This window comes from Capsicum annuum, chromosome 6 (assembly GCF_002878395.1).
Source record: "Capsicum annuum cultivar UCD-10X-F1 chromosome 6, UCD10Xv1.1, whole genome shotgun sequence".
Lineage (NCBI taxonomy): Eukaryota > Viridiplantae > Streptophyta > Magnoliopsida > Solanales > Solanaceae > Capsicum > Capsicum annuum.
In genome coordinates, this window is record NC_061116.1 from 137,643,060 (window position 1) to 137,669,897 (window position 26,838).

General features: G+C 35.6%; 1 protein-coding gene across 1 annotated transcript; it reads left to right on the top strand.

The window, feature by feature from the left end:
* The first annotated feature begins 5,565 nt into the window (after positions 1-5,565).
* Positions 5,566-19,883, top strand: LOC107873348 (transcription factor RF2b). Its single transcript, XM_016720166.2, has 4 exons — positions 5,566-6,202; positions 17,994-18,126; positions 18,822-18,906; positions 19,162-19,883. Exons 1-4 carry the CDS (start codon positions 5,739-5,741, stop codon positions 19,533-19,535), a joined length of 1,056 nt encoding a protein of 351 aa, XP_016575652.1. The 5' UTR covers positions 5,566-5,738; the 3' UTR covers positions 19,536-19,883.
* Positions 19,884-26,838: the final 6,955 nt, after the last annotated feature.

Here is a 26,838-nt window from a genome sequence, read left to right on the forward strand (position 1 = left end):
TTTCAGACTAGTTTTCAGACAGTGTTCAGTTTTACAAATTATTATTTTAGTTGATACACTTTATTAGTATTTACAAATTTTGAACCTTATGGAGTTTCAGCCTATTTTTCCATATTTATTACAGTATCATATTTTAGTGCTCATAGCAGATATCAGTCATGGGTTAGCTTGTGGTCCTTCGGGGTCGTAAGCACCGCATAGCGTCCAGGGTACAGACTTGGGGCATTACATAAGGGAGACATATACCCATCTAAAAACACAAGTGTGAAATCAATATCAATCCATCAATATAATTTAACCATCTCACAAAAGTAGTCTAATGCTACCTCAATCACTACAATATAATATGCATCTTATATGAACAAGTAATTAGCCTAAGATATGTAAATAAGCATATCAAATACCAAATAAAAGTTGTATATGCATACTAAGTAGACTTACATTTGACCAATTATCATGACATACAAAAGACCATCTTCGTCCATGAACTGTACTAGGGTGGTACTTTACTCTCTGAAGCATCAATAAATAAGTAATTGTTACTGATGTGGTACCCAATCCTCTGAATACCATATTATCATAAATACAAAAAATATCACATCAAGATGTATCACAGTGCACCAATAACTCAAGTACACAAGTTATGATCAATAAAGACTTAGTCAATTTCATATCGTTTATCTCATACATACATTAATGTCAACTAACTCAATCATCACAAGTATGCCTGAAGGCCAATCCAGAAATACTTAACTTATGAATAGGCATAAAATCTATGTCAACTCAATAAGTACAATAAAATCATAACCTACCTCAAACACAAGCGTAAATGCAACTAATTCGAAAGAGCCTTGCCCTTTCTTACTGCTTCGGATCATTCTAGATCTAACAAATAAAATATAAGAATATTTAACGATTTGGTCTTTAATTCTATGCATTAGGGACTAAAATCTATTGAATTTATCCCAGTTCATGGCCTAAAGTACCAACTTGATGGATTTTTACCTATTAATTCACCCCAATTCTCCATAGTTCACATAAAGGGAAAGAATTCTATACTAGGAAGCATAAATTCATAACCTAGAATCATTATTAATCGATTATAAGACTACCCCTAGGAGATTCACCCTAGTTCATCAATTTAGGGTTTAAACTCCATAATTTCTTCAGAATACTTATTCTAGTGACTCTATAGATTAAAACAGATGAATCTATATAAGATTGGTGTGATAAATATAACTCCATGATAGAAATTGCCCAAACTAGAATAAAACCATGTTTCTCAAGCCTTCGATTAAAATTTTGGATTTTCAAGAGAAAATAACATCAAAACTAAAAAATTGGCATTAAACACTACCCGATGACCATTGTAGCTTTTTCTTCCCGCTATGAAGATCCATTGTGGTAAATAGAAGCCTACTACGGTGGTCCATTACTTTAATCGCCGACCTTTATGGCGGTCCACTCTCTACTACGACGACTCTGATATGATGAGACTAGTCCACTTATGTCGGCCCTTAAATAGTAACTAGGGTAATATTTTCTGTACTCACATATTTTACAAGATATTTGATTTTTCGATAATACAAGTTTATCCCTTCATGGTAAATGTCATAAATGGAGTTCTACAAAATCAAATACCATTCTGAAAGTTTTTATGGACCACTATATCACTTATTTATCAAGTCATAACCACCAACCACCAAACATTATACCACAAGACACAATTAATCTTTACACTACACATGTAGACTAGAGTTGCGACATGTTGATTGCAAGAAACTCTACAGTAAAAAAACTTATAATTTTTTAAATATGATTTTGTAATAGGGAAACTATTTCAAAAACCTTTATAAGTCTTACCATCGGTTTTCTTATGTTTCAGATATTTAGTTCACTTTATGTATCAGTTAAATAATTTTACACTTGTTTAGATGTATGATTTAGCAGTGTACCTTACGATTCATATATTCTAACTATCAAGTATTTTAATACTTCATATATATCATGATTTCATTGTACCTTCAGTTTCATCTTCATTATGTAGTTATATCATAAATTTATTCTACCTATGTCATATTTTTATTTAGCTATTTTACATGTAGTATATTACATGTACTCTTGCCATTTGAAGTTGCATAATTTTATAATGCAGATTCAGTTACTCAAACTCTCAAAGAGACACTTCCTTAAGTTCCTCACATCCAAATTTTGGTGAACCCTTCCTACTTTTTGGAGGCTTAGTCAAGTTAGTTACTTTATTTTTATTTAATAAGGTAGGTCGAGGGACTTTTTCCGACAATTAGTATTCTCAGAGATGTTAAGAGGTGTCATAGATAGTTAGTAGCCATGTTTAACAGTTTTGACCTTTGTGTCATCTTTTTATGTTTATTATGAATTATGAATGAAGTTTCTTATAAAGTTTATGTCTTCAGGTTTTGAAATCATGTTTTATGATTATGTTACTTGTGTGCTCATGTTTTATTTCATATACTGGTGTTCTCAGGCTAGCAATGACATTGGGTACCATCTACACCCAAAGTTTATGCTCGGGGTATGACACTTTTATTTTTTGTTGTAGCATATAGTTGGAAATAATACCTCCTTAGTTTTGGCTCAAGATTCCTTTGAGATGAATCTTAGGGTCAACTCTGACTCATTGATGTCAAAATCATTATCAGATTTGCATATTCAACCTCTATCCAAATTATGGACTTACATCGATTGTGCACATCAATCTAAGTAGTTGAATATAAAATATATTGGATAAACTTGCAATCAAATAAGCTTGAAATTAAGCATACAACTTGCAAGTAGCTTATACAACAAGTTTTGTTATATAGTAGAGAGTCAATTCAATTTATTTGTCCAATAGCTTGAAGAGAAATAAAATCCCTCTCTCCTAATTTCTTTAACTATATTTAATAGTTTATATTATTTCACAATACTTACGGGTCATTTGGTAGAATGTATTAAAAAATCTTGTACATGTATTAGCTATAATATTATTTAATGCTTTATTTTGTTAGGATTTTGATTATATGTTTTAGTTATACACCCTATTGAAATCTATAATTAATACATAGTTAATCAATGTATTAGCAATAGATAAGCTAGTAGTACATAAATACGCATAGATAAAGATACAAAATGCTCTTAATAAATTAAGCCAACCAGTGAATGAAAAATATTCCCAATATAACTAATTCTAATAACAATGAATTAAGGGCTTTTATTAAATAATCATGAAACAAGAAAAATTACGATGAGCCACCAACCCTTATTAATTAACAAGGACCAACAAAATAAAAATAAAAAGTACAGCACCCCAGCCCATCTCGCTGGTCCGAGTCCAACTCCCCCAAACCAATTATACTCATATAATTAGTAGGGTTTCTAAATGCAATCCCCACCTCCTCTTTCCTAAACCCTTCATCACCTAAGAAATGTTGTCGTAGTAGTTCAACCTCAAGTTCCGTCTCTTTGGCCAAGCTTATATTTCCTCAAAATTGTTTTTTTTCAAAAGTGATTATTTTAAAAAAAAAAATATTTAGTCAAATTTATGAAAGAAAATAAGTGCTTTTAGAGAGTAGAATAAATAGTTTTTCACAAGCTAATAGTAGTTTTTCTCTAAAAACACTTCTTACAAAAGCACTTTTAAGAAAACACATTCAAAAAAGAGTTTTAAAAGCTTATTCAAACACCAATTAATGCTCAAAAATATTTATTAAATTAATTGACCAAACACATACCGCTTCTCACTAAAATTATTTTTTACAATAAATTAATTTTAAAAATTTAGCGAAATAAACTATAATATATTTAGTATTATTCACGTGCACTCTACCAAATAATGATCCAAAGATGAACACATGCGCACATCTCCGAAATGGGACCAAAACTCCTGGTCCATATCAATGTCAATCATGAACTCAAATAGTGAACGTTATCTTTAAGTATAAATAACATAAATACCAAGCCTTTTGGAAGTAATTACACTCTCTCCCATTTTTTAAATTACTTCACTCTCTCTCCCTATTAATATACATAACATAGTCGACATATACATAACATTCTTAGTATATGTTGGAATTTTTGTAATATACTAGTTTTGGTGTACGCGCCTTGAGCGTGTATTTCACTTTAATGAGTTCAAACGTTACAATAAATAGAATATTTGTTTAAATAATAAAGAAGAATACAATAATTAAATTCAACATTTTTTAAACATATAAAGATCGAGAATTTACTTAATTAAACCTAACATATACAAAAAAAAAATATCATAGTCAATCGAAATTTACCTATCACCTGTAAATTACAACAGAACAATACGATGATAGAGATACCAAAATAATAAAATTAAACCTAACCTTTGCAAAGGATTTTCTTCAACGTAGATCGGCATTCATCTATGACTGTCAACTGCAATAAAATAATACGATAATAGCGATATTAAAATAATACAACTAAATCTAACCTTTACACAAAAATAATTCTCAAAGTAGAGACATCAAAACACTACAATTAAATCTAACTTTTTTCTAAAAAAAATCAATTCAAAGCCGATAGACATTTATCTACTACCTGTAAATGATAATAAAATAATGCGATAATAAAAATATCAAAATAATACAATTAAACTTAATTTTTGCACAAAAAATTCATAACAAAGCTTTGTGTAAAGGTTATGATCAATAGAATCAAAACATAATATAAATAGAAATTTGAGATTCAAAAATCACAAAGTTACTCAATAACAAAGCTATGGTCACAAAATTTTATTTCTCAAATAATGTATTTGTATAGATCTAAAAACGGACTTGTAAAATTGAAAATAAGAAAGAAATATAAAGACTCATAAACTAAAATATTATAACAAAATTAAAGAATAATAGTTCTAACCTAAAATTAAAACAATACCTTTTTTTGGGTGAAGTCCACTACCTTTTTTAACGGGGATACACGAATTGCATTTGCATTTAATATTTAGAAGAATTTTTTTTCTTTTTATTCTTTTAGGAGTCTTAACCTATTTTATGTAAAATAGTTTACCAATTTTTCTAAAATATTTTGAACTTTACCTTATATAGAATTTTTTTTATTTAATATTTTTTTTGAAGTTGTATTTTCCTTAACAATTTATTGCCATAAAATTTAGGAATTCAATTAAAAGTAGAAAATCTTCTCCATTTAATTTTATATATATATATATTTATTTTAGAAGATATTTAATATTAAAAATTGAAGAAAAAATGTTAAAAGATGATTTTATCTATTATGGAGTTTTTTAATTAAAGGTAAAAAGTTTAAATTATTTTTTTAAAGATTTTTATATTTTTAATATATTATAGATATAAATTATAGATTATAGATATAGATTTAGGGAGTTGAGATTTTTTTATAATATTGAAAACATAAGTTGTGTATTTGTTTAATTTTTAATATTTTTAATTTACATTCTTTTTAGTTGACCCAAATGGGACCAAGGCCCATGCAGACCCAGTTCGGTGAAATCATTATGCTCCTCCATATAATGGACCCCACAGAAGTCCACGACACCCATACCCTTTTCTTTCGCAAATCAAGTAGTGAAAACTTTTCCAGTTAAATAACTCAAAACAAACCGCTTTCAAACAGGTTCTTAATAAACAACAACTAAACTCTACTTAACTATATCAATTTTGTTGCTCTTCTTCAACTTCATTGCTTCATTCTCAAACTCCACGTTGTCGGAGATGCAAGGTCCGTCAAATCTAAATTCCGTCAAGTTACCGAATCAACCGACGTCATTTTCAGAAGCATTCCGTCCATCTCACCACCGCCGAGCTCACTCCGAGGTGAACTTCCGGTTGCCGGAGGATCTAGATCTGGTCTCCGACCCATTCGATGTGCCGGCAGGAAGTTTCGAGGAGATGGGATCGGAGGATGATTTCTTCTCTACCTACATGGACATTGAGAAGCTCACCGGTGGATCTAACCTCGGCGATGCTACTGGTCTCGACAATGCTGGCGCAGGAGGGAGTCAAGTGGGAGCTGAGACTAGTGACGGGGAGAAGAGCATGATGAGGCCACGTCATAGGCATAGTAATTCTGTAGATATCTCAAGTTTATTGCTCAGTGAGAGTATTGAAGCTAAGAAAGCTATGGCTCCTGATAAGTTGACTGAGCTCTGGACCATTGATCCCAAACGTGCTAAAAGGTAGTTTCTTTTTAAGTATTTTAAAGTCAAGCAACATATGATTCTTCGCATTATTCGTGTTGAATTGTGATGTATATCAGTTTGAATGGGATGGTATTAGTGATCATAAGACTTGTTGAAAGATCTGGGAATCTAGAATTTTAGTAGAAGATCTTGAAGTAGATCTTAATTCCTCTTGACTATATAGCTTGATCAAGTATGTTTTTGATTGTTTCACTACAAAATGATGTATCTTTAATTCGCCTCAATTTGGTCAATTTTATGCTCTCCTGAAAATTACTTGCTTTCTTTATATGGATCTGAATTTTCTGTGTTAATTCAGTAGAAGCACGTCCAGCCAGGATGATTATGAAGCTAATCAAGAGGTGTTGCACTCTTGACTGGCTGACTGCTTTGCTGAAGAGTAATATGAATTAGGAATTTCATGTTTTTGTTTTTGTCATTATTGGTATTGAATATTATTGAACACTCCCGGGCATTGAGCTCAATAGAGATGCTACTAAACACACAGGGAGAGTTGGTGGAAATTTCTTTGAAGCAAGTATAATGAAATGCTATAGCACACTAACAGTAGAAAGAAGGGCAGCAAAGCATCTAGATGAGTCAAACCAAAGCTTTTAAACTAAAGATCTGATAGCAAATTCGTAGTAAAAACAGTGTATGTACCTTAATCTGTTGCAACGGAAGTGTTGAATTTGCTACTGACACAATCGCCAAGTTAATCTTCGTCTCTCTAGGAAACGAAGAGTTGATTCACAAACTAAAAGCCTCCTTTTGGATTTTTGTTGATGTTTTTGTTGTTTACCACAGAATTTTGTTTTTCACTGATCTGTCTCCTTAAACAGAAGAAAGGAGCGTATATGTACAATGGTGGGTGGATAAGCCAGTTACTCAATAACTGTTCCCCCTCTTTTTCAAAATTAAATTGCTCCCTTATCTTCCACTTAACAGATAACTAAAACAAAAAAAGACTGGGTCGGGTCGGGTCGGTCCACATGGGTGACCCATGACCCGTTATCTAACATCTCCTACTTCACACATGGTGGACTAGACCCGCACTAGTACGACATCAACAAGTCACCAATTCATACTGCAAATAGTTCGTGCGACCTGTGATCATTATGAGCTTTACCTATAAGGTTTTACAAGCTACATAAAGAAATCCAATCACATGTGGAAAGGATTCTCTACTAATATGAGGATTCTAATACTCACAATACTCCAGACATTATTAACTACTTCAGTAGTTATCTGATCCCTCATCCTCTTAAAGAGGTGAACTCGAGTTCATGATTAACTTTATATACACAATTACACTTGACTCTTATATGGTTAGTGTAATTAGCCGGCTTGTGTAAACAAGTTAAAATATTCATTTTAATCGTCTTTCCTTTCTACTCGAATCTATCTGTTCCAAATCAACTGTTTTCTTAGACATGCACCGTATTGCCGAATCTCTCATGGCTATTAGTAACATGTTAAAGTAGCAACACCGATCGAAACTTCAAGAAACAGTTAAAAGGTCTAAGGGTATTTCAATGAAAAGTTAAAATAACTCTTTAGGGTCTCACACAATGAAGAAACATGGATTCATTCTTCCATTAACCCATTGGTTGCTAAGCACACGTGGTATGAAACACGCGCTATGATGTTATCACCTTATATTGGTGCGTGTGTCTCATTCTTTTAGTCATTCAACATCATACAGATCTTGGTCTAGACACCTCTAAATGTCTAACCTGAGGTTCTTTCTTTAATAATCCTCATATCCATATTATTGCAGAAACTCACATCTGGCTTTACAAAACAAGTCATTATCTTATGGTGGAACTTTTCTCTTCACATTTCTCGACGTAAAAGGCTATTGCTCGTGTGAGAGAGCCAATCTCGCGACTTGTTCGATACACTGTATTAATAAAACACATTTTCGCATGCATATGAGATTGGACATAAATTCAAGATTCTTATATTGATAATAATTATAATCAAGTCATCTACAATACATAAACATAACCATATCCTACGTAATCCTAGAGCTATAACATGTCTCTCAAACAACTCTCTAGATATCGCCTTAGTAAAGGGATCAGCTATCATTTCTCGTGTAGGAATAACAACAACAACAACAAACCCAGTGTATTCCCACATAGTGGGGTCTGGGGGGTAAGATGTACTCAATTCATACCACTACTTCCGAAGAAGTAGCAAGGTTGTTTTCGATATACCGCCGGCTTAAGATAAGGAATAGTAATCAAATTCATACAAAAAACATGGAACAAGGTGGCAAGACATAAATACGACACTTATAGGTAAATTTCGTGCAGGAATGTATTGTAAAATTACTTCTCCACTTGCTACTATGTCTCTTATAAAGTTATACTTAATATCAATGTGCTTGGTCTTGCTGTGATATTTAGGATCCTTCGTATATATGATAGCTGCTTGACTGCCACAGTATAAAATCATGAGACACTTAGAATTCTTTGCGATGTTCAAATGCTCAAAGAATATCTTCAACCAAACAGCTTCTTGTACTGCAGATGCACAAGCCACAAATTCTGATTCCATAGTTGATAGGGTTGTGCAAGTTTGTTTCTTACTTTTCCACGAAATTGCACCACCATTTAGCAAGAAGGCATAACCGGAAGTTGATCCGGTCACCAGCCCAATCAGCATCTGTATAACCTTTTATGGATAAATCGGATCCATTATAGCATAGTGAATAATCCACAGTTTCCTTTAGGTATCGAAAAATTCTCTTTACTGCTTTCCAATGATTTCTTCCAGGATTAGATTGATACCTGCTAACCAGACCTATGGCATAACAAATGTCTGGGCGAGTACACATCATAACGTACGTCAAATTCCCAACTGCACTGGAACATGGTACTCGAGACATGTCTTTCTTTTGTTTTTCAATCTTTGGACATATTTCAAGGCTTCAAGTTTCACCTCTTGCTATAGGAGTATCCATGGATTTGCAACTATTCATTCGAAAACATTCCAAAATTTTCATTATGTATGTTTCTTGAGATAGACTCAAAATTTTCTTGGAATGGTCTCTTTGGATTTTCACACCCAATATATAGTTTGCTTCACCCATATCTTTCATGTCAAATGACTTTGAAAGCCATGACTTAACATTTTTTACATACTCCAAATTATTTTCAGCTAGTAAAATATCATCCATGTAAAGCAAAAGAATTACACACTTTTCATTGGACTTTTTCACATAGATGCAATGGACTTCATCGATCATGGTGAAATCAAATGAAATCACTTCCTTATAAAATCTTAGATACCACTGCCTTGAAGACTACTTAAGGCCATGTATTGATTCGTTTAATATACAAACCTTCTTTTCTTGGCCTTTAACAACAAAACCTACAGGTTGTTCCATGTAGATTTCCTCATTTAGTTCTCCATTGAGAAAAGCAATATTTACGTCCATTTGGTGTAATTCTAAATCTAAACATTCAACTATAGCCAAAAGCAATCGAATTGAGGTAAATTTCCTCATAATCTATTCCAGCTTCTTGAGTAAAACCTTTTGCCACCAATTGTGCTTTGTGTCTTTCTATTAACCTATCTGATTTGCGTTTAACTTTGAGAATCCACTTATTCCCAATAGCTTTAAGCCCAGAAGGAAGGTCAACTAGATCCCAGACTTTATTGGTTTTCATGTACTCTAATTCTTCTTTCATTGCTTTTATCCATTCATCTTTTTCATGACTTGATAAAGCCTTAGTCACAGAATTAAGTTCATCCAATTCTGTGGGAGATACCAAGAAAACATAATTCTCAATCTCATAAGATTGTTTAGGTACTCCTTTTCTGGTACTCTTACGTAATTGAAGATCAGATTCCTCAATAGGATTTTGGGATTCATGACTCGCACTTGGACCAAGAATCATTTCTTGATCAATTGAATTATCAAGAATGTCGTGCGACATTATTTGATTATCCGAATTTAACATTTCGTAAAAAGGATCATTTTCCTTTATTTCATTCCTTTTTGAAAAATCATTTTCCAGGAATGTGACATCTCCTGATTCAATTTCAGTAGTACTTCCATCTTCTAATTCACCAATGAACACATATCCTTTAGAGTGTTCTGAGTATCTTGTAAATATACATTCCTTTCCTTTTGGACTTAGTTTTCCAAACTTACCAAAACGATTTTAATATATTCAGCACAACCCCAAGGTCGTAGATCATTAAAGTTTGGTTTATTACCAGTCCATAGTTCATAAGGAGTAGAAGATACTGATTTAGAAGGCACTTTATTCAATATGTAGGTCGCAGTTAATAACACATCTCCCCAGAAAGAGATTGGTAAATTTGCCTGCGTCATCATGGATCTTGTCATATCCAACAATGTTTTATTCCTTCTTTCGGCTACACCACTTTGTTGAGGTGTATAAGGAGTAGTCAATTGTCTGATAATGCCTTTTTTAATACACAATTCTTTAAACTGTTTTGATAGATATTCATGTCCTTTATCGGTTCTTAATGCCTTTATACTTTTGTTTAATTGATTCTCAACTTCATTCATATATCTTTTGAAGCATTCTAGTGCTTCTGATTTATGAGATATCAAATAGACATAACCAAAGCACGTGAAATCGTCAATGAATGTAATGACATATGAAGCACCAGTCCTTGCCCTCACATTCGTTGGACCACAGATATCAGAATGGAGTAATTGCAATAGGAATTCAACTCTTTTAGCCTTCCCAAATGGTTTACGTGTAATCTTTCTGGCAAGACAATTTTGACAAGTTGGCATTTCAATTTTGGAGAAAGAACCTAGATGTCCTTCCTTTGCCAATCTATTCATTCGGTCTTGCCCTATGTGACCCAATCTAGCATGCCATATAAGTATATCAGCATCATTATTACTAGAATAACATGATATTACACAACGGTCAACGTAATAGTCATAAGTTGAAAGATTACAATCTAAAACAATAAAGCGATCATAACGATATCCAAAACTATAAAAAACATTATCTAGAGTAATTCTTACACAATTACGACTAAAAAAAAAAATGAAAACCAACATCTAAAAGAACAGACACAGATACTAAGTTTCGTCGAATTTCTGGAGCATATAGGATGTCATGCAACATTAAAGACCGGCCTCCACGCAAATCTACTTTGCAAGTGCCAATCCCTTTGACTTCAAGTCTTGCATTATTTCCTACACAGATCCACCTTGATCCGGGTGAAACTAACGGAACTCCATAAAGTCTTCTCGATCTCGACTCACATGGTCGGTGGTTTCTGAGTCTACAATACACAAGAATAAGATTCAGTTAATAAAGCAGTGCTAGAAACATATGCAGCACTAAGAGTTGCAGTTAGAAATGCTACCTTTTTCTGCTCAGGACATTCACGAGCAAAATGCCCCAGATTTTGGCAATTGTAGCACTTCATCTTGCTCTTGTCTTTCTTTTTGAAAAGCCTTTTTCCCTTGTTGGAATTTGGCTTGTTCTTTTTCTCATAGGGTCCTTCGGTCTCTTTTCCCTTCACGTTCTTTTTCCACTTCTTCTTGTATTTGAATCTTGAAGAGTTCTTACCACTTGATTTTGGCATAAAGGCATTAGAAGCAGCTTTAGCAGCACCAAGCAACATGCGGGCAACATCAGAAAAAGTTTTGATGCTATCATTGTGGGTTAAGTTGACCTTCAAGTGTTCCCAACTGTTGGGAAGAGATCGGATCACTGCCTGAACCTGCTGCTCATCTGAGAGAACATGACCAACACTTTTGAGTTTCATATTCGACATCACCCTAAGGTGTTGTTTGATGTTCTGATCATGACGCTTCTTGTAAGTGTCAAACTTGATAGTCAGCTATATGAGGCGAGTGACAGAAGTACCCCCATATGTTCCTCGCAAGTGAGCCCAGATGGCATTGGCAGTAGGAAATTCCTCACACTCATGTATGAGGTCATCAACTACAGAACTTACAATGATTCCCTGTGCAATGGAATCAACCTTTTTCCAAGCCTTATAAGCTTCAAGGTCTCTTCTGTGTTGTGCAGTATTGTCCTTTTCTGGTAAACTTAAGACATGGTTAATACCTTCAAGAGCGTTTTGCTCTTCCAATACATACCACATATTACGACTCCAAATGTCATAATTGTCTCCATTTAGTTTTTCTCCTTTATTCAAGTTAGCAATTATCCTTTTTGATGTTGTGTTTGTTATTAAGAGACAATTATGCAAGTGTGTTATCAATTATGCATGCAGATTACACATTTAAGCAAATCATTTCACCTAAAGGTTTCATGTTTAGTATAAAATCGAAAGGACACTTAAGAATCCAATCATCATATACGAACTAAGCACTTGACCAAAATTAGAAATTAATTTCTTAATGTGTATTAGGATGATAACTTTCAATTAAGTTGTTTTAAACTCAACTACATGAATGAAATTCATGTAAAAAGAGATAAACAACTTCATATATATATAATAACTTCATGTTACAAGTCAATCTAAAAATAAAAATTATTCCACAAATATTCTAGACGATTTATGTACACCCAAAAAGGCTTGCTAGGCCAAATCTCGTGGTAAACATCAATTAATCTCTCGCCCCAAGGATCACAGAGTGAATTTGCTAATATAGCTAATGCTTCCCAATCCGAGATTTCTACATAATTTTCTAGTTCTACACGTTTCATCTCAAAAAGAAGTATAAAACTAGCAACACTAATGTTAGGTGACATCTTAAAAGACTTAAACTCTTTCAATTTCTTTTCTGTTTCCCTTCGTATAGCCCTTTCATTCCGTAACAGATTTTGAGTCGCTCTGGGGACACCATTTCGTATGATCTCACGACCTCGAAAACATGCCTTTCGACGACGTGCTCTTCCATTTTGTCTCTTTGCTCGACATCCAGAACTCCCACTTGGAGTGATTCGAGTTTGTCCCCATTCAGCCATTTCACAATTTATGTCACAATTTAACCAACCAATGTGACAACTTATGTCACAATTTATCGTAGAAGGCAAAATCTATTAAAATAAAGTTATGGACTAATTGAGACAAAAAAATGTCAAGCCATCTTTATTCGCTTATGTAAATCACATTTTAAAAGGAATAATGATCACTGTCATGTGTCAAAAGAAATTCACTTTTCTTTTCATAAATGAAACACTACAACTAAATAAAATGAATTTTTCTTTACTTGAATTTAGTACTACATCAGCACTACAAGATTTGTAAAGAAAAAAATATTTACTAGCAGGCTCTATATTTTTAATTAATAAATAAAGATCAAAAGGAGTCATTTCTATGCAAATCCTGAATTCATGGATAAAATTACACAAACAACATTCCATTAAATAAAGGAACCAAACTATTCTTTTCCTTATATTCATATATATTAATATTTTATAGGATATATATCACTGTCACCCTTTTCCCATTCAACTTCTTTGTAAAAATCAACTGTATCAATAATTTGTACAGTTTTTGTCCCAAAATAAATCTCTTAAACAAAAAACAACGAGATATGAAGAAGAAAAGAAAAAAAAATTACTTTTGACTTCTTTTCACATATCAGGTTCATAAAAAAAAAATTTAGATCTGGTGAAAATAAGGCTCATTGTTGCTTGCATCCATGGCAGTTTTTAAAGCTCTTTGGATTTTGTCTCAGATAAAGCAAATCTGAGTCTTATGTTGAGAAAGAAGAAACACCATAAAAGTATAAGGATCTTTTCTTTCCACACCCACACATACTTATGTTAGAGTGGGTAAAAAGTCTCACATTGGTTGGTGAATGGACTGGTAGTTTGCTTATATGGACATGGGTAATCCTCACCTCTTAAGCTAGTTTTTGAGGTTGAGTTAGGCCCAAGGTCCATTCTTGACATGGTATCAGAGCCAGGTTCTTCCCTGTTTTGGGCTCCCGATCCACGCGCCAGTGCCAGTTGGGCCTGGGCGTGAGGGGGTGTTAGAATGGGTAAAAAGTCCCACATTGGTTGGGAAATAGACTGGTAGTTTGCTTTTATGGAGTTGGGTAATCCTTACCTCTTGAGCTAACTTTTGAGGTTGAGTTAGGCCCAAGGTCCATTCTTGACAACTTATCTATTCCTCCTTGCCAAGGTAAGGTTATGGGTTCTCCCATGTCAACCAAAAATACAATCCAAACGCCAAAGGCAGTAAACTCAACTTCAAGGGCCTTTTTTTTTTAAAAAGCACACGATTTAATATGCATAACAGTGTAAATATTACATGCAAAATTAGGGAAATTTCAGCCTGTGTCTTTGATGCCATTGATAGCAAATTCGTAGTAAAAACAATGTATGTACCTTAATCTGTTGCAGCGGAAGTGTTGAATTTGCTACTGACACAATTGCCCCAAGTCAATCTTCGTCTCTCTAGGAAACGGAGAGTTGATTCACAAACTAAAAGCCTCCTTTTTGGATTTTTGTTGATGTTTTTGTTGTTTACCACAGAATTTTGTTTTTCACTGATCTGTCTCCTTAAATAGAAGAAAGGAGTGTATATGTACAGTGGTGGGTGGATAAGCCAGTTACTATAACTGTTCCCCCTCTTTTTCAAAATTAAATTGCTCCCTTATCTTCCATTTAACAGATAATTAAAACAAAAAAAGACTGGGTCGGGTCGGGTTGGTCCACATGGGCGACCCCGTAATCTAACAAGCTCTAACAAGTTGTTATACTAGAACATTGATCAGAATCGTTTCTGCAATGAGTCAAGCAATAAGAATTCCATGTGTATGTTGCATGGAGAACAATCAGGACACAGGGTAAACAAGATAAATACCAGATTTTGGGGGTCTGAAGTTGGTAATTCTTCATTTCTCACTAAGAACCATTGCCTGCCCTAGATTTATCCTTCTATCAGGGCTTCGTTGGGAGTTTTAACTATTAGATTGGATAAGGTTGATCCAGAAATTTCTGAAGGCTTGTTGCTTGTTTCGTACGGTAAGTTGGCTGCAAGGAGATGTGTTGTACATCCAATTGTATTTCAATTTATCTGTTTTTATTGCATTTAATCAACTTTGCATATGTTTAAACTAACCATATAGTATACATACACAAGCACAAACAAACCAAGTCGGTTCCGCTAAATCCTGATTAGTGAGTTTTCATTATCACTGTTCATTTAGATCAACATTTCTTTAAAAAGGTCTTGCAACTAGGTTGATGAATTTTGTAGTTCCAAAATTCTGTAGAGCCTAATATTTTGCTAGTAACTTTTGGTCAAAGCATAACTTTTTCTGTTTACTTACGAGTTTGATAAGGAAAAGTCTACTTGTTTAAATGAAGTAATGCCATGTCCAGGAACATTCGCTTCTTTCTTCTAAGATGGTCAACTTGGAGCAAAGGAGCAAAGATGTCCAGCCGGACGATTTTGTTTGCTTAAATCACGCTAAGGACTTTATGAGAAGGGATGCTTTTCCATGAAATTTTGATTTTTTGTCCAAAGAGTTTGGCGATCACTATCTTTTTCATTCTGCTCCAAGAGCTAGCTTCTCCCCCTACTTTCACATGATTTAAAGTCCTGCAATTTTATCAAAGAGCTTAATGCTTGAGCCTTGAAGTACAGTATTCTTGAGTCAAAATTATGGTTCTAGTAATACTTAACAATCCACAATGTCCAGTTTCAGAATAAATTGTTGGCTTTATGATTTTGGAAACTGATAGAAATAGAATAGGAGGTATCAAACTGCCTGTCCTTTTTAGACTCCATCTCTTGTTTGTTGTAAAGTTCAATTTTTGTGATATCTAGTACTTTTTATGTAGCTGCCTAGGATGAAGTTTCACTTGTTATTAGGTCCACTCAATGCCTTTAATGGATCATGAATATTAATTTCTATTTACCTATTTAGTTTACGGATTGCCAGATTCTGATTTCTCAAGAGCCTAATTTCGTTTGGATATACTGCCATTAGATAGGTGTAGAATCAAATGACTTGTGAGGTATCATAAACTTCTTCTATTCATTGGTAAAGTGGATAGATGTTACGTAGAGATATGTGTAAAGAAAATATCTCTACATAACATAGTTTAGGACATCCGGAACTGGCGTATACTATCTGCTGATGAAAGATAACTATGCACAACGAAGCTATGGAATTCAAAGTTGTCATTTCAAATGCTTTTATGCTACTAACCTGCATCTTGTCTAAGAAGCATGGCTACTCCAAAGAGGAATTCATGCTCCTACAGGATAAAAAGTGTCTCCAGCACTCTGCGACAAGTATGTGCAAAGAAGAGTCTCACTTGCGTCCAACAACAAAATTTAAGTCAAAATGCTACATATCAGTTTATGATCAACTTTGAGTGTGTGTGGTATGAGAAATGTTTTCCAATTTTCTCATGTTTGGTTGGCTTAATTGTTTTGGAAAATATTTTCCAAAAAATGACTTTCCTTCATAAAGTAAGGAAAACATTTTTCAAAACACCCTTTCAACCTCACACACCAACTTCCCTCCTCGATCCGAGTCTCGATAACCAACTCTTGACTCCTGACCCTTACTTCTGCGATTCGTCTCCCAACCTCAACCTGAGACCCAACTTCCAATTCTGACACCCGACCCCTGAACCGAGACCCAACTCCCAAACCGAGACCTGACTCTCGACCTTGACCCAGGCACACAACCTGGGATTCGGCCTCAACTTTAGACCTAACTCTCAAACTCGAACCGAGTCTTGACTCAGGTCCCGAACGTATCCTGAGTCGAGAACAACTCTCGATATCAACTCGAGATCCAACCTCGACACAGGAGTCGGGTTCCGATCTCGGCCTAACTCCGATCCCTCAACCTCAACCCCGACCTCGAATCCCGATTCTTGACCAAGACTTGAGGTCCAACCTCGATTGTCAGTCGGAGTCGGTTCCTGAGTGGGAATTTTGGGTCGGGTCTCGAGTGGTGATTTGTAGTCGGTCTTGAGTTAGGAGTCGAGGTCGGGTTCCAAGTCCCAGTTCGGGAATTACATCCCTAGCTGAGAGTCAGGGTCGGGTCCCAAATCAAGGTTAAGTCCCTGGGTCGATGTTAGGTCCTAGGTCCACGGTCGAGTCTCCGTTTGGGAGTCGAAGTCGAGTACCCGAAAGCCGTTCGGGATTGATATTCGAATCTCATGTAGGTGTTGGGTTTAGGATCAAAAGTCGGTCCCGGGTGGAGATCAATTTCTCGAGTCAGTTGTCGGATCTTGGGTGGGGTCTAGAGTTGATTCTCAGATCTAGGCCAGTGTCAAAAGTCAGTAGTTGGATTTGGGGGTTGCAACTTGGATCTCAGGCAAGTGCCACGAGTTGGCTCCCTTGTCAGGTTGGTAGTGGGAGTCGGGTCTGGTGTTATTAGTATTTGCCTTGGTTATACCTTAATGATCTAGGGATAATATTTTCTTCTTACGAACCAAACACTAGCAATAAGTAAGAAAATCACTTATTTTTCAAGGAAATATTTCCTAGGAAAACATTTTCATTCATACCAAAGACACCCTTACATGAATGGGTAAAGTTGATGTCATGTAACCAGGAGGTCATGGTTTCAAGCCTTAGAAATAGCCTCTGGCGGAAATGAAAGTAAAGGCTGCATTGAATAGACTACCCTTGTGATCGGGCTCTTCTCCGACCCTGCGTATAATGGGAGCTTTAGTGCACTGGGCTGCCCTTTTTTTCTTAGATGAATGCATGGTATCACTTTGTAGGTTTGCTGGAGCCTACACGTATTGATAAGGGAAGAAACAGAGAAGAAAGTCTTAATTTCAGATCTTCTGTTTGCCTGACTTTTGAGAATTTTGCACAGGATTTTGGCGAATCGGCAGTCTGCTGCTCGTTCTAAAGAGAGAAAGGCCCGTTATATATCTGAACTTGAGAGAAAAGTGCAGACCCTTCAAACAGAAGCAACCACTCTTTCTGCACAATTGACCCTTATCCAGGTACTTCTTCCTTTTTTGGGAACTTATGTTCTTCGTACATCTTACCCTCCCCAGACCCCACGCTGTGGGAATACACTGGGTTTGTTGTTGTTGTTGTTATGTTCTATGTTCTAACATCTCTAGATACTTGCACAAACTCTCAACTTATTCCATCAACTTTGGTTATTTTTGGTCTGTAAACTATACACGAATAATAATTTGTTTTTTTTCAAAGAAAGTTTCTTGACAAGAATAATACCTTGAATGAACTCAAACCATATCTGTTTAAATGAATAGAATCGTTGATGTCAAAATTCAAAAACTTATTCCTTTTTCTGAAAGTCTTAACATGGCCGGGAAAAAATTAAAATAAAATTAACATAACTTCCATCATTTGGGGTAAAAAGGACTTTTTTTTGACTATATATCGTCCCAAATAGTTAAGATTTTCCTCTGAAGAAGTCTGCCATGTATGGCAACAATCCTACAATGAATTTTGCAAGTTATGTGCCCTGAAGGAGAAATACCTCTCTCACAGGGAAGTGCAGAAGGGTATACAAAGGAAAAACAAAAATACAGGTGGCGAAGTTTCAAAGATGTTTTGATATTTTATCAAGTCAATTTCCAGTATATATTAGTATTAATTTTCTTTGAAATTATTTCATTTACTTCTTGCAATAATCTAATGTTATGGCTGTTTCTGTTTCCTTCTGCAGAGGGATACAACTGGACTTACTAATGAGAATACAGAGCTTAAGCTCAGGTTGCAAGCTATGGAACAACAAGCTCAGTTACGTGATGGTAAGCTCCCCATCTATTGCTTTTCGCTGCACTGTTGCAACATTATCTTTGATATAAACAGTCATTTTCACTTCCATCTCGAAATTGTCAGCTACTTGTAAACTCCTGGCCTCGAGGATAGTCTGAATAAACAAAACTTAATATTACTTTTCTAATCAACACTTATCCCTCTACTCTGAGACAATAATGGTTCATCTGTGATAGAGCAATTACCGATGCTTTGCAAATCTTACTCATGGCATTCCAAATTTACAGCTCTGAATGAAGCACTGAAGCAGGAAGTTGAAAGACTTAAAATAGCTACAGGGCAGATATCAGCTTCCTCAGATGCATACAATTCAGGAATGCAGCAAATTCCATATAACCGACCAGCGTTCTTTCCTCATCAACCGCAGCCAGGGCCAAGTGAATCACAGAACATACAGATGCCGCAGTTTCACCACATCCAGGGCAGCATGTCTAATCCGCGTCACCCTCTACATGCTGGACATGCACAGGCTCTGGCAGACGCAATGCAACAAGATCCCCTCAGTCGTTTTCAGGGTCTTGATATCAGTAGCAGGGGTTCTCATCTTGTAAAGACTGAAGTCCCCTCCATTTCTGCCAGTCAAAGCAGCAGTACATTCTAATAGAGTTGCGAAATTGTGCATTCCCCTCCCAACATATTTATTTAACTGTCCATAGACTGACACGTGTTTAACATCAGGATTCATTATTCTTAAAAAAATTTATTTAGGTATTTGTCCCATTTGACTCGAGTATAGGATTAACAGGTCATGGAAGTATTTCTGTTTCTGTTCATTTTCCTTAATCTGAACCGGACTTTGTGATTTATTCATGTGACATTACTTGGTGTCTATAGTTTCTGGTGTGAGGTCTTATGTGTCACACTTTGTGTTGTTGCATACTTCAGTTTGTGAAGTATCTTCTCTCTATGATTGAGTAATTAATGTATGGGTCAAAAAGTAGTACTTATAATTCATTGTATTAGTTGTAAATTTCCCATGTTTCTTACTTACGGGTTTTCTTGCCGCTGAGTAGTAGAACATGTTTTTCACTTCATTTCATTGGCAAGACATATTATGCAAAAATGCAGGCTCGTTGGGTCCATTGTTCATCAGCTAGGTAAAATGTTTAGTCAGAGTACCTGAATGTTGAATTTGGTCGTAACTGGCGGGCCACTTATACGTAATAGAAGATTGAAATTGAGGGAGCTATGGATCCATCGACAGAGAATGCAATATATGAGAACTTAAGATATGTGTTTCCCTTAAAAATGGTACAGTTAGATTTGTATATGGGGTCGTTTTAGTTTAACTGCTTTTAAATTAGTTTTGAATTTTTCTACGTGCCGAAGCATGACAATCAATAAAAAAGTAACTAAGTAGAGTCAATAAAAAAGAGAGAAGTATTATATCCAGTGTTCCCAAGCTAGAGGGCCGATTTCGAGCCTTCAGGTTCGTTGCTGTGGAACACTATTATTTCGAGAGAATAGTAAATGCAGAACAAGACGAACTTGAAATAAAATTTCTTTCTATTGCTCTACCAGGTTCTAAGGTCATTCACTAATCATTGAACGCCGCTGGTCCTTCCTTAATCGGTGCCAACCAATTTTTTGGCTGTGCTCGCCCTCACAGCTTTCCTTCCTGACATTCTTTTCTATGCTCTCCTTTTGTCCACATAATATGTCCCGCGTCCTTCCGAATCGGCCTCATCCAAAAGAGTTCCAACCACGCCACTTATCTCTGCATATTTCCCACGTTGTACCCTATTCATTGACATGTGTCCGCCATGGCATTTGAGCATATTTCACCCAATACAGGTGCCACCAAGACTTCCCATCTCCACGTACTCTCCACGTAGGGATGGCAATGCAGTGGTGCGGGTATAGGGTGGTGCGGGTTTTAGACTATGTGGGTGCGGTGCGGGGGTGGGGTGGGTTTAAGTAATTTTTTTTTAAATGGTGCAGGGCGGGGCGGGTTGCGGGTATATGTGGGTTTAAATTAAAAAAGAGTTCAAAATTAGTGTTATTTTAGTAAATCTACCTAAAATTATATGTATTCTTCACTTATAATTTTATGATACTTAAAACAACATGTATAACACTAAAATTAAACGATTTTATAACTTTTTTAATCTATTTACTCACCTTAATGAAAATTTTATATTTGATCATTTACTTGTACACGTGATACTTTTCTGATAATTTCTTAGTGAAAAGTGATATAATAGAAATTGGTAGTTATTATTTCCTAGTATTGAAAATATTATGGTTTTCAGTGGAGTTACAAATTTTTCAAAAAAACAAAAAACAAAAATGTAGGGCAGTGCGGGATGGTGTGGGTATGAGTATGAGGCGGGTTTGTGGGGGTTTAAAGGTGATGCGGAACTGTGCGGGTTGATTTTAAAATTCGCAGGTTTAGAAAAAACCTGCACCGAACCCACATCGCATCGCACCATTGCCACCCCTATCTCTATGTGTCCGCCATGTAGATCTAGTGGACATCACCTAATACAGATAGTACCCTCACTTTTAGAGGAAAGAACACTTGTGTTTGGAAAACGAGAATAAGGATTTCAGAAGTCCTTTTTAGTGGGAAACCGATTCGATCACTTATTGCCTACACACCCTGTCTTTTCACTCCAGTCCTTTCTGACACACATCATATATCTATTGGCCTTGAACGCTTAACTTTTCAAAGCACGGTTTCCCTTTCTCCTATAAATTGCTCTTCATCGCTTACTCCTTTCTCATTTTACAATCTCCTTCTTTATCTCATATTTTCTCTTTTTAAAATTCTTCATAGTCGTCTCCCTTCCTGTTCTAGATCATGCATTAGTTATTTATTCCACCAAAGGATGGTGAGAACGCCTTCTATGCCTTCTTGGGGATTATGGTCTTTAGGCATCTTTATGAAACAATCCCTTCGAAGGGTGAGGGAAATAAACCTCCCTTGGATTTCATTATTCCCTAGAAAAGGGTAGACTTCGACTAGGACTACCATTTCTCATGTTCTATGGTCCTGATTTGAAAACAAAGATCTAATATGTCTAGTACTTCATTCACAGTCTAAGAAAAGGACTTTGATGATATCTCAGAGCTAATTGCAAGTGAGAGGTAAGGGTTGATGTCCTCGGCCTTTCCAGAGACATTTCCATCCACAGTGATGGTTACCTTGGGGTGTGTACATATCATTTGACAATGGGATTCGATTGTGCCCTAATCCTCAACTTTGTTCTTCAATTCTATGAGGCGCATGGTATTTCTTCTGATCAGGTTGCTCAGAGTGTTCGGAAAGCGGTCACTTACCTACTCCCCCTACACATATAAAAGTATCAGGATTCTCCTTTACTATCGACCACTTTATTCTTCTTTACTTCTGTCGCCTAGTTTTTGAGTATTTGTTGTCTGTTCACTTTTGGGGGAGAAGGGGCATTCTTTCTAGTATAGATAATAAAAGCAGGACAGAGGAATTCTTTCTAGCATAGATAATAAAAGCAGGGCGTATATTAAGAGGTTTGTATTCATGCGCATCGAAGATCTCTGCCCTAATATCTATCTTTGGGAAGAATGGAATTTTAGACGTAAGTTCCTCTTTGATAAAGGCTAAATGTCTCTATTATTTTTCTGATTTTATGCTAACATGCATCTTCTTTTGTAGCTTGATTGTGTGTAACGACCTGAGACTACCCCCTAGTCGTTACATGGTGCTTACGGTCCCGAGAGACCGCAAGCTAACCCATGAGCTGGTACCTACTGTGAGCACTGAATAATATAACCATGAATGCGGAAGAATAACTGAAGTTCCATAAGGTTTTAAATATCTAAATTCAAACTGAAATATAAATCTAGGAAAAATGACTGTCTGCATCTGATAAAGTACTAATAAACTGAACAAATAACTAACTGTAATGTCTGAAAAGCCTCTAAGACTGACTGACTGAGAGTTGATGTGATAAGCCCCCTACTAACTCCACTGACTACTGAAATAAAGACATGAAATAAGATAGTCTGTCCTCGGGTGACGAGGACTCACTATTGCTACTGTACTGCTGAGAATCTGAGGGACTAAGTCTGGTCCGGGAACTGAGCGTCAACATCTATGATATAAGGCATCATAATGCAAAAGAAAGGTATGGGATCAGTACTTTGAATGTACTGGTATGCTAAATGAGGTAGACTAACATGTAAAGTTTCATGAATAGGAGTAATGATCTATCTGAACACACATATAAAGCATGGAATACTGAATAGAGAACATGAAACCTGTAGATACTGAACATGCATGAAAGTCTGTAAAATATTGAAAATACATAAAAATCTGTAGAATCAGAGTATACATGACCAAGCATATGACATGAACTGGATGAAATCTGCAAACTAAAATACCAAAATTAACTGAAATCTGTACGCTTTGGTCAAGAAATACTAAAACTGAAGAACTGAACTGGAACTGGAACTGAGCCTATATCTGAGACTGTGGGAGGTATCATTTAACCGACATTCCCCAATTTGAGCTAATCGGGGTCTAACTTGTAACCCCAGTTGGAAGGTTGTTAATACCATGCTACGGGTACTAACGCTGGCTGTGTGGATCCACTAAACTCATATTATGTCCAAAGGACTAAGGGTGTCAAGCCTGAACGGACGGGTGACCTCTGTGAGATAGTTAAGCCTAATCTGACGGGTGACTACTCATATCCTATGCTGGCTACGTAGTTCTGGTGTATAGGGACTGCTACTAACGACTCTGCCTATCTGATGGGGAAGCCGCCATCCCTATACTCGCTCGGTGCTAAATCCTACCCCCAACTGAATAACACTGAAACGCTAGACTATTTTAAGTTTAACTGACTGTTCTGATAATGCTCATGATATAATCTGAAGTTATTCTGAAGATACTAAGACAACATTAAGTAAACAGCTACAGTTTCGGGTATTCAATACCCCCGAGACTCAAAACAATAGTAGTAGCATGACACTAAAATATTAAAGGACATAACATGAAGACTCTTATTAAATTAATTGCTCTTGTAGGTATTTTATCAAACACTTAAAGTTTATGGTTTAAAATAATCATAGAATTACTAAAGGATCAACATTGACATAAAATTATTACGGAAAACACTAAGTCATGATTTAATTCAATAAATGATAACACTAAAACATGAGGAATCTAATAATAACAATAACTTCATTAAAACATGGTATTAAATCAAAGTTCATGGAGATTAATGGATGAAATCATGATTAAAAATCGAATAACTTAAAAAGATCATAACCTTACAATTCAAAAGGTTATTTAAGCTCCATGGATGAATGGAATCCATCGGTGAACATCTAACATACCTGGGATGATGAACTTGGAAGGATTGATGGAGGGTTCTTGAGAAATTGCCTTGACTTTGAGAGCTAGTGTTTTTTATTCTTGAAAATGGGATCTTTAATTTTGAAGAAGAATTGAATAATGATGACTACTTAGAGTGTTTAGGGGTTAAATTTCGTGTTTTAGGTTAATTAGAGCCGTGGAAAAAGACCCAAATACCCTTAAATGAATTTAAAAATGGAAGCTGAAAACTGACCATCCCGATTTTTGGCCTTGGCGCGATGCGCCACCATCGCGCCAAGCCACTGGAAAAGGGGCAACTGGAATGTGGACAGATGGCGCGATGCGCCACTATTGCGGTAAGCCTTGGAATGCCATTTTGGCCACCTCCGCGATGCGCCATGATCACGGAGGCCAACTTAAAATTGACAAACGGAAAATAGGCCTGCTCCGCGATGCGCCATGTTTGCGGAGTCATACTGGAAATCAACAATTGTTATTTGGGCTGCCTACGCGACATGCTGAGGGTTAAAATGACATTGTTTAATGGCAAAAACTTAAAATTGCCATAACTTCTTACTCGGTTATCGAATTTGGGCAAATTTTATATCGTTGGAAAGCTAATTGAATATCCTACGCAATAGAAGGATATAAACTGAAAAACAACGAGAGTTTCATAAATTTAATATATGAATACTCATGCACTAGGACTTTAATTATGCTAGGAAAATACGGGGTGTTACATTGTGGCACCTACCAACATGACTACCAATCTCCTAGTTGGGTCCAGCAAATACTGTACTAAAAAATTATAAGGCAACATATTTGGAGATTCTTCTCTCCGAGAATGAAGCGGACATCCCCTGATTATCATTTGAGGTCATCTTTTCCTATCTTTTTATTTTTTTTACCTTATTTCTCCCAACCTCGCTTAAATCAACACCTCATAACTTAGAAGGGTACTTTTATAGAGTTGGTTGCTAGTTTTCAAGGGAGGTAAGCTTTGGGAGAGAAAGTCCTAGTTATTTTCTAGGAGACTATTCTTCCATTTTGTGGCCTACTCGAAAAGTGACGAAAGGTGGATCATTATCCCATCATGCTAAGAAAGAAAATCATACTCCTTGAGAGGCCCAAACCCCCTTCTTCATAGAAAGAGAAATAGCTTAAGACACAAAGTAAGAGAAAAGGTCATGAGAAGCTTTGGATTCATACGTCATTCTGGAGATCACGAAAAAGCAATATCCATCTATTTCAGTTAGAGGCCAGAAAGATGTCGCAGAGGTTAGTGGTTCTTCCCTAGAAAAATAAAACATCTCGTGTTATCCTTAGCCCCAATTCATGATCAAGGAATATGTTTTGGATGCCATTACGAATTCAGATGTTGACAAGAACCTCGAACAAGCCCAAGTTATTTTTCCTAGGTATATTTTCTTATTTAAAATCTCATCTTTCTAAAGACATAAATTGTTAATGAAAAAAATATTAAACTATCTTATAATGTCTGTTGGAGATGGTAGCTTTGTTGTAGATCTAGATCCTTACCACTGAAGACTATTTTTTAGAGGAGAAAAGAAGAGATTCTTGGGGATAATGAACGACTGTCCTCCCAATTCTCTAAAGTTATAGTAGGATGGGAGAGCTTGAGGCTTCTGTCGAGAGGGAAAAAAATGATGCTTAGGAAGTCTCTGGTTTGAAGGAGATATTACAAGCGAGAAGATTTGAGGTAGCAACTGCTTCAAAGGAGCCAAAAAATTTGTAGACTCAAGTAGCAATTTTGCGGGTGTGAGACCCCATTAAATTGCGATCATTTTATTTTTTATCCTTCTGTATATGTAATGTTAGTTTTTGACTTGGTTTATGGTGAGGGATGTTAAAGGTATGTTTTGGAAAAGTTTTAAAATTCTTGGAAGGAGCTCAGGGTCACTTTGGGACCATGAGGTAGTGAGCCTTTATGATAGTGGTGTGGCACAGAGGCTGACCTCCACGATAGTGGTGTTCCACGTTACATGTATTCTTCAAGTTTTTATTTTCTTTCCTTTGGGGTGAGTGACTTTTGGTCCTTTTACCTCTTAAATGACTTATAAACACTAGATGGCGCCTTTTCCTTCAGTTTTAAAGATCAAAACACTATTATTCTCTTTTTTATCTCCCAAACCAAGAAAGCTCAAGGGTTTTGCGAGAAATCACTACTCCATGCTCTGAATTTCAAATTATTTTTAATTTCTTCTATATTTTAGGCATGTTTCTCTTTTCTTAACTTGAATTTTATATTGTGGAATTAATTTATTGAATATTTATTTGTTTTAATTGATAGGTTTGAATTTGGATTGATGGGTTTTGATTGTTATTGGTTGAATTGATTTTCTCATATTCTAAATGAATTATTCATGTTTTAATTGATGGTTTTAGGACTGAATTGGTGACTTATTTTAATGGTTGGAATGGAGGACATGGGTTTCCCCAAATTGGATAAATTTTGGCTTGTTAATGGTATTAACCTCAACTCTCTTTACAATCTTGGTTGTAAATATGGTTATTTACGTAATTTAGCTTGTCTTTTGGAAACATTGCATTGCATTAAAATATAAATGAATAACAATGGTAT

Excerpts from the sequence above, each read along its gene's own strand:
- LOC107873348 (XM_016720166.2), top strand. The coding sequence starts at position 5,739 with ATGCAAGGTCCGTCAAATCTAAATTCCGTCAAGTTACCGAATCAACCG. Across the intron at positions 6,203-17,993 it reads GATCCCAAACGTGCTAAAAG|GATTTTGGCGAATCGGCAGT; the intron begins GTAGTTTCTTTT and ends AATTTTGCACAG. Across the intron at positions 18,127-18,821 it reads CACAATTGACCCTTATCCAG|AGGGATACAACTGGACTTAC; the intron begins GTACTTCTTCCT and ends TTCCTTCTGCAG.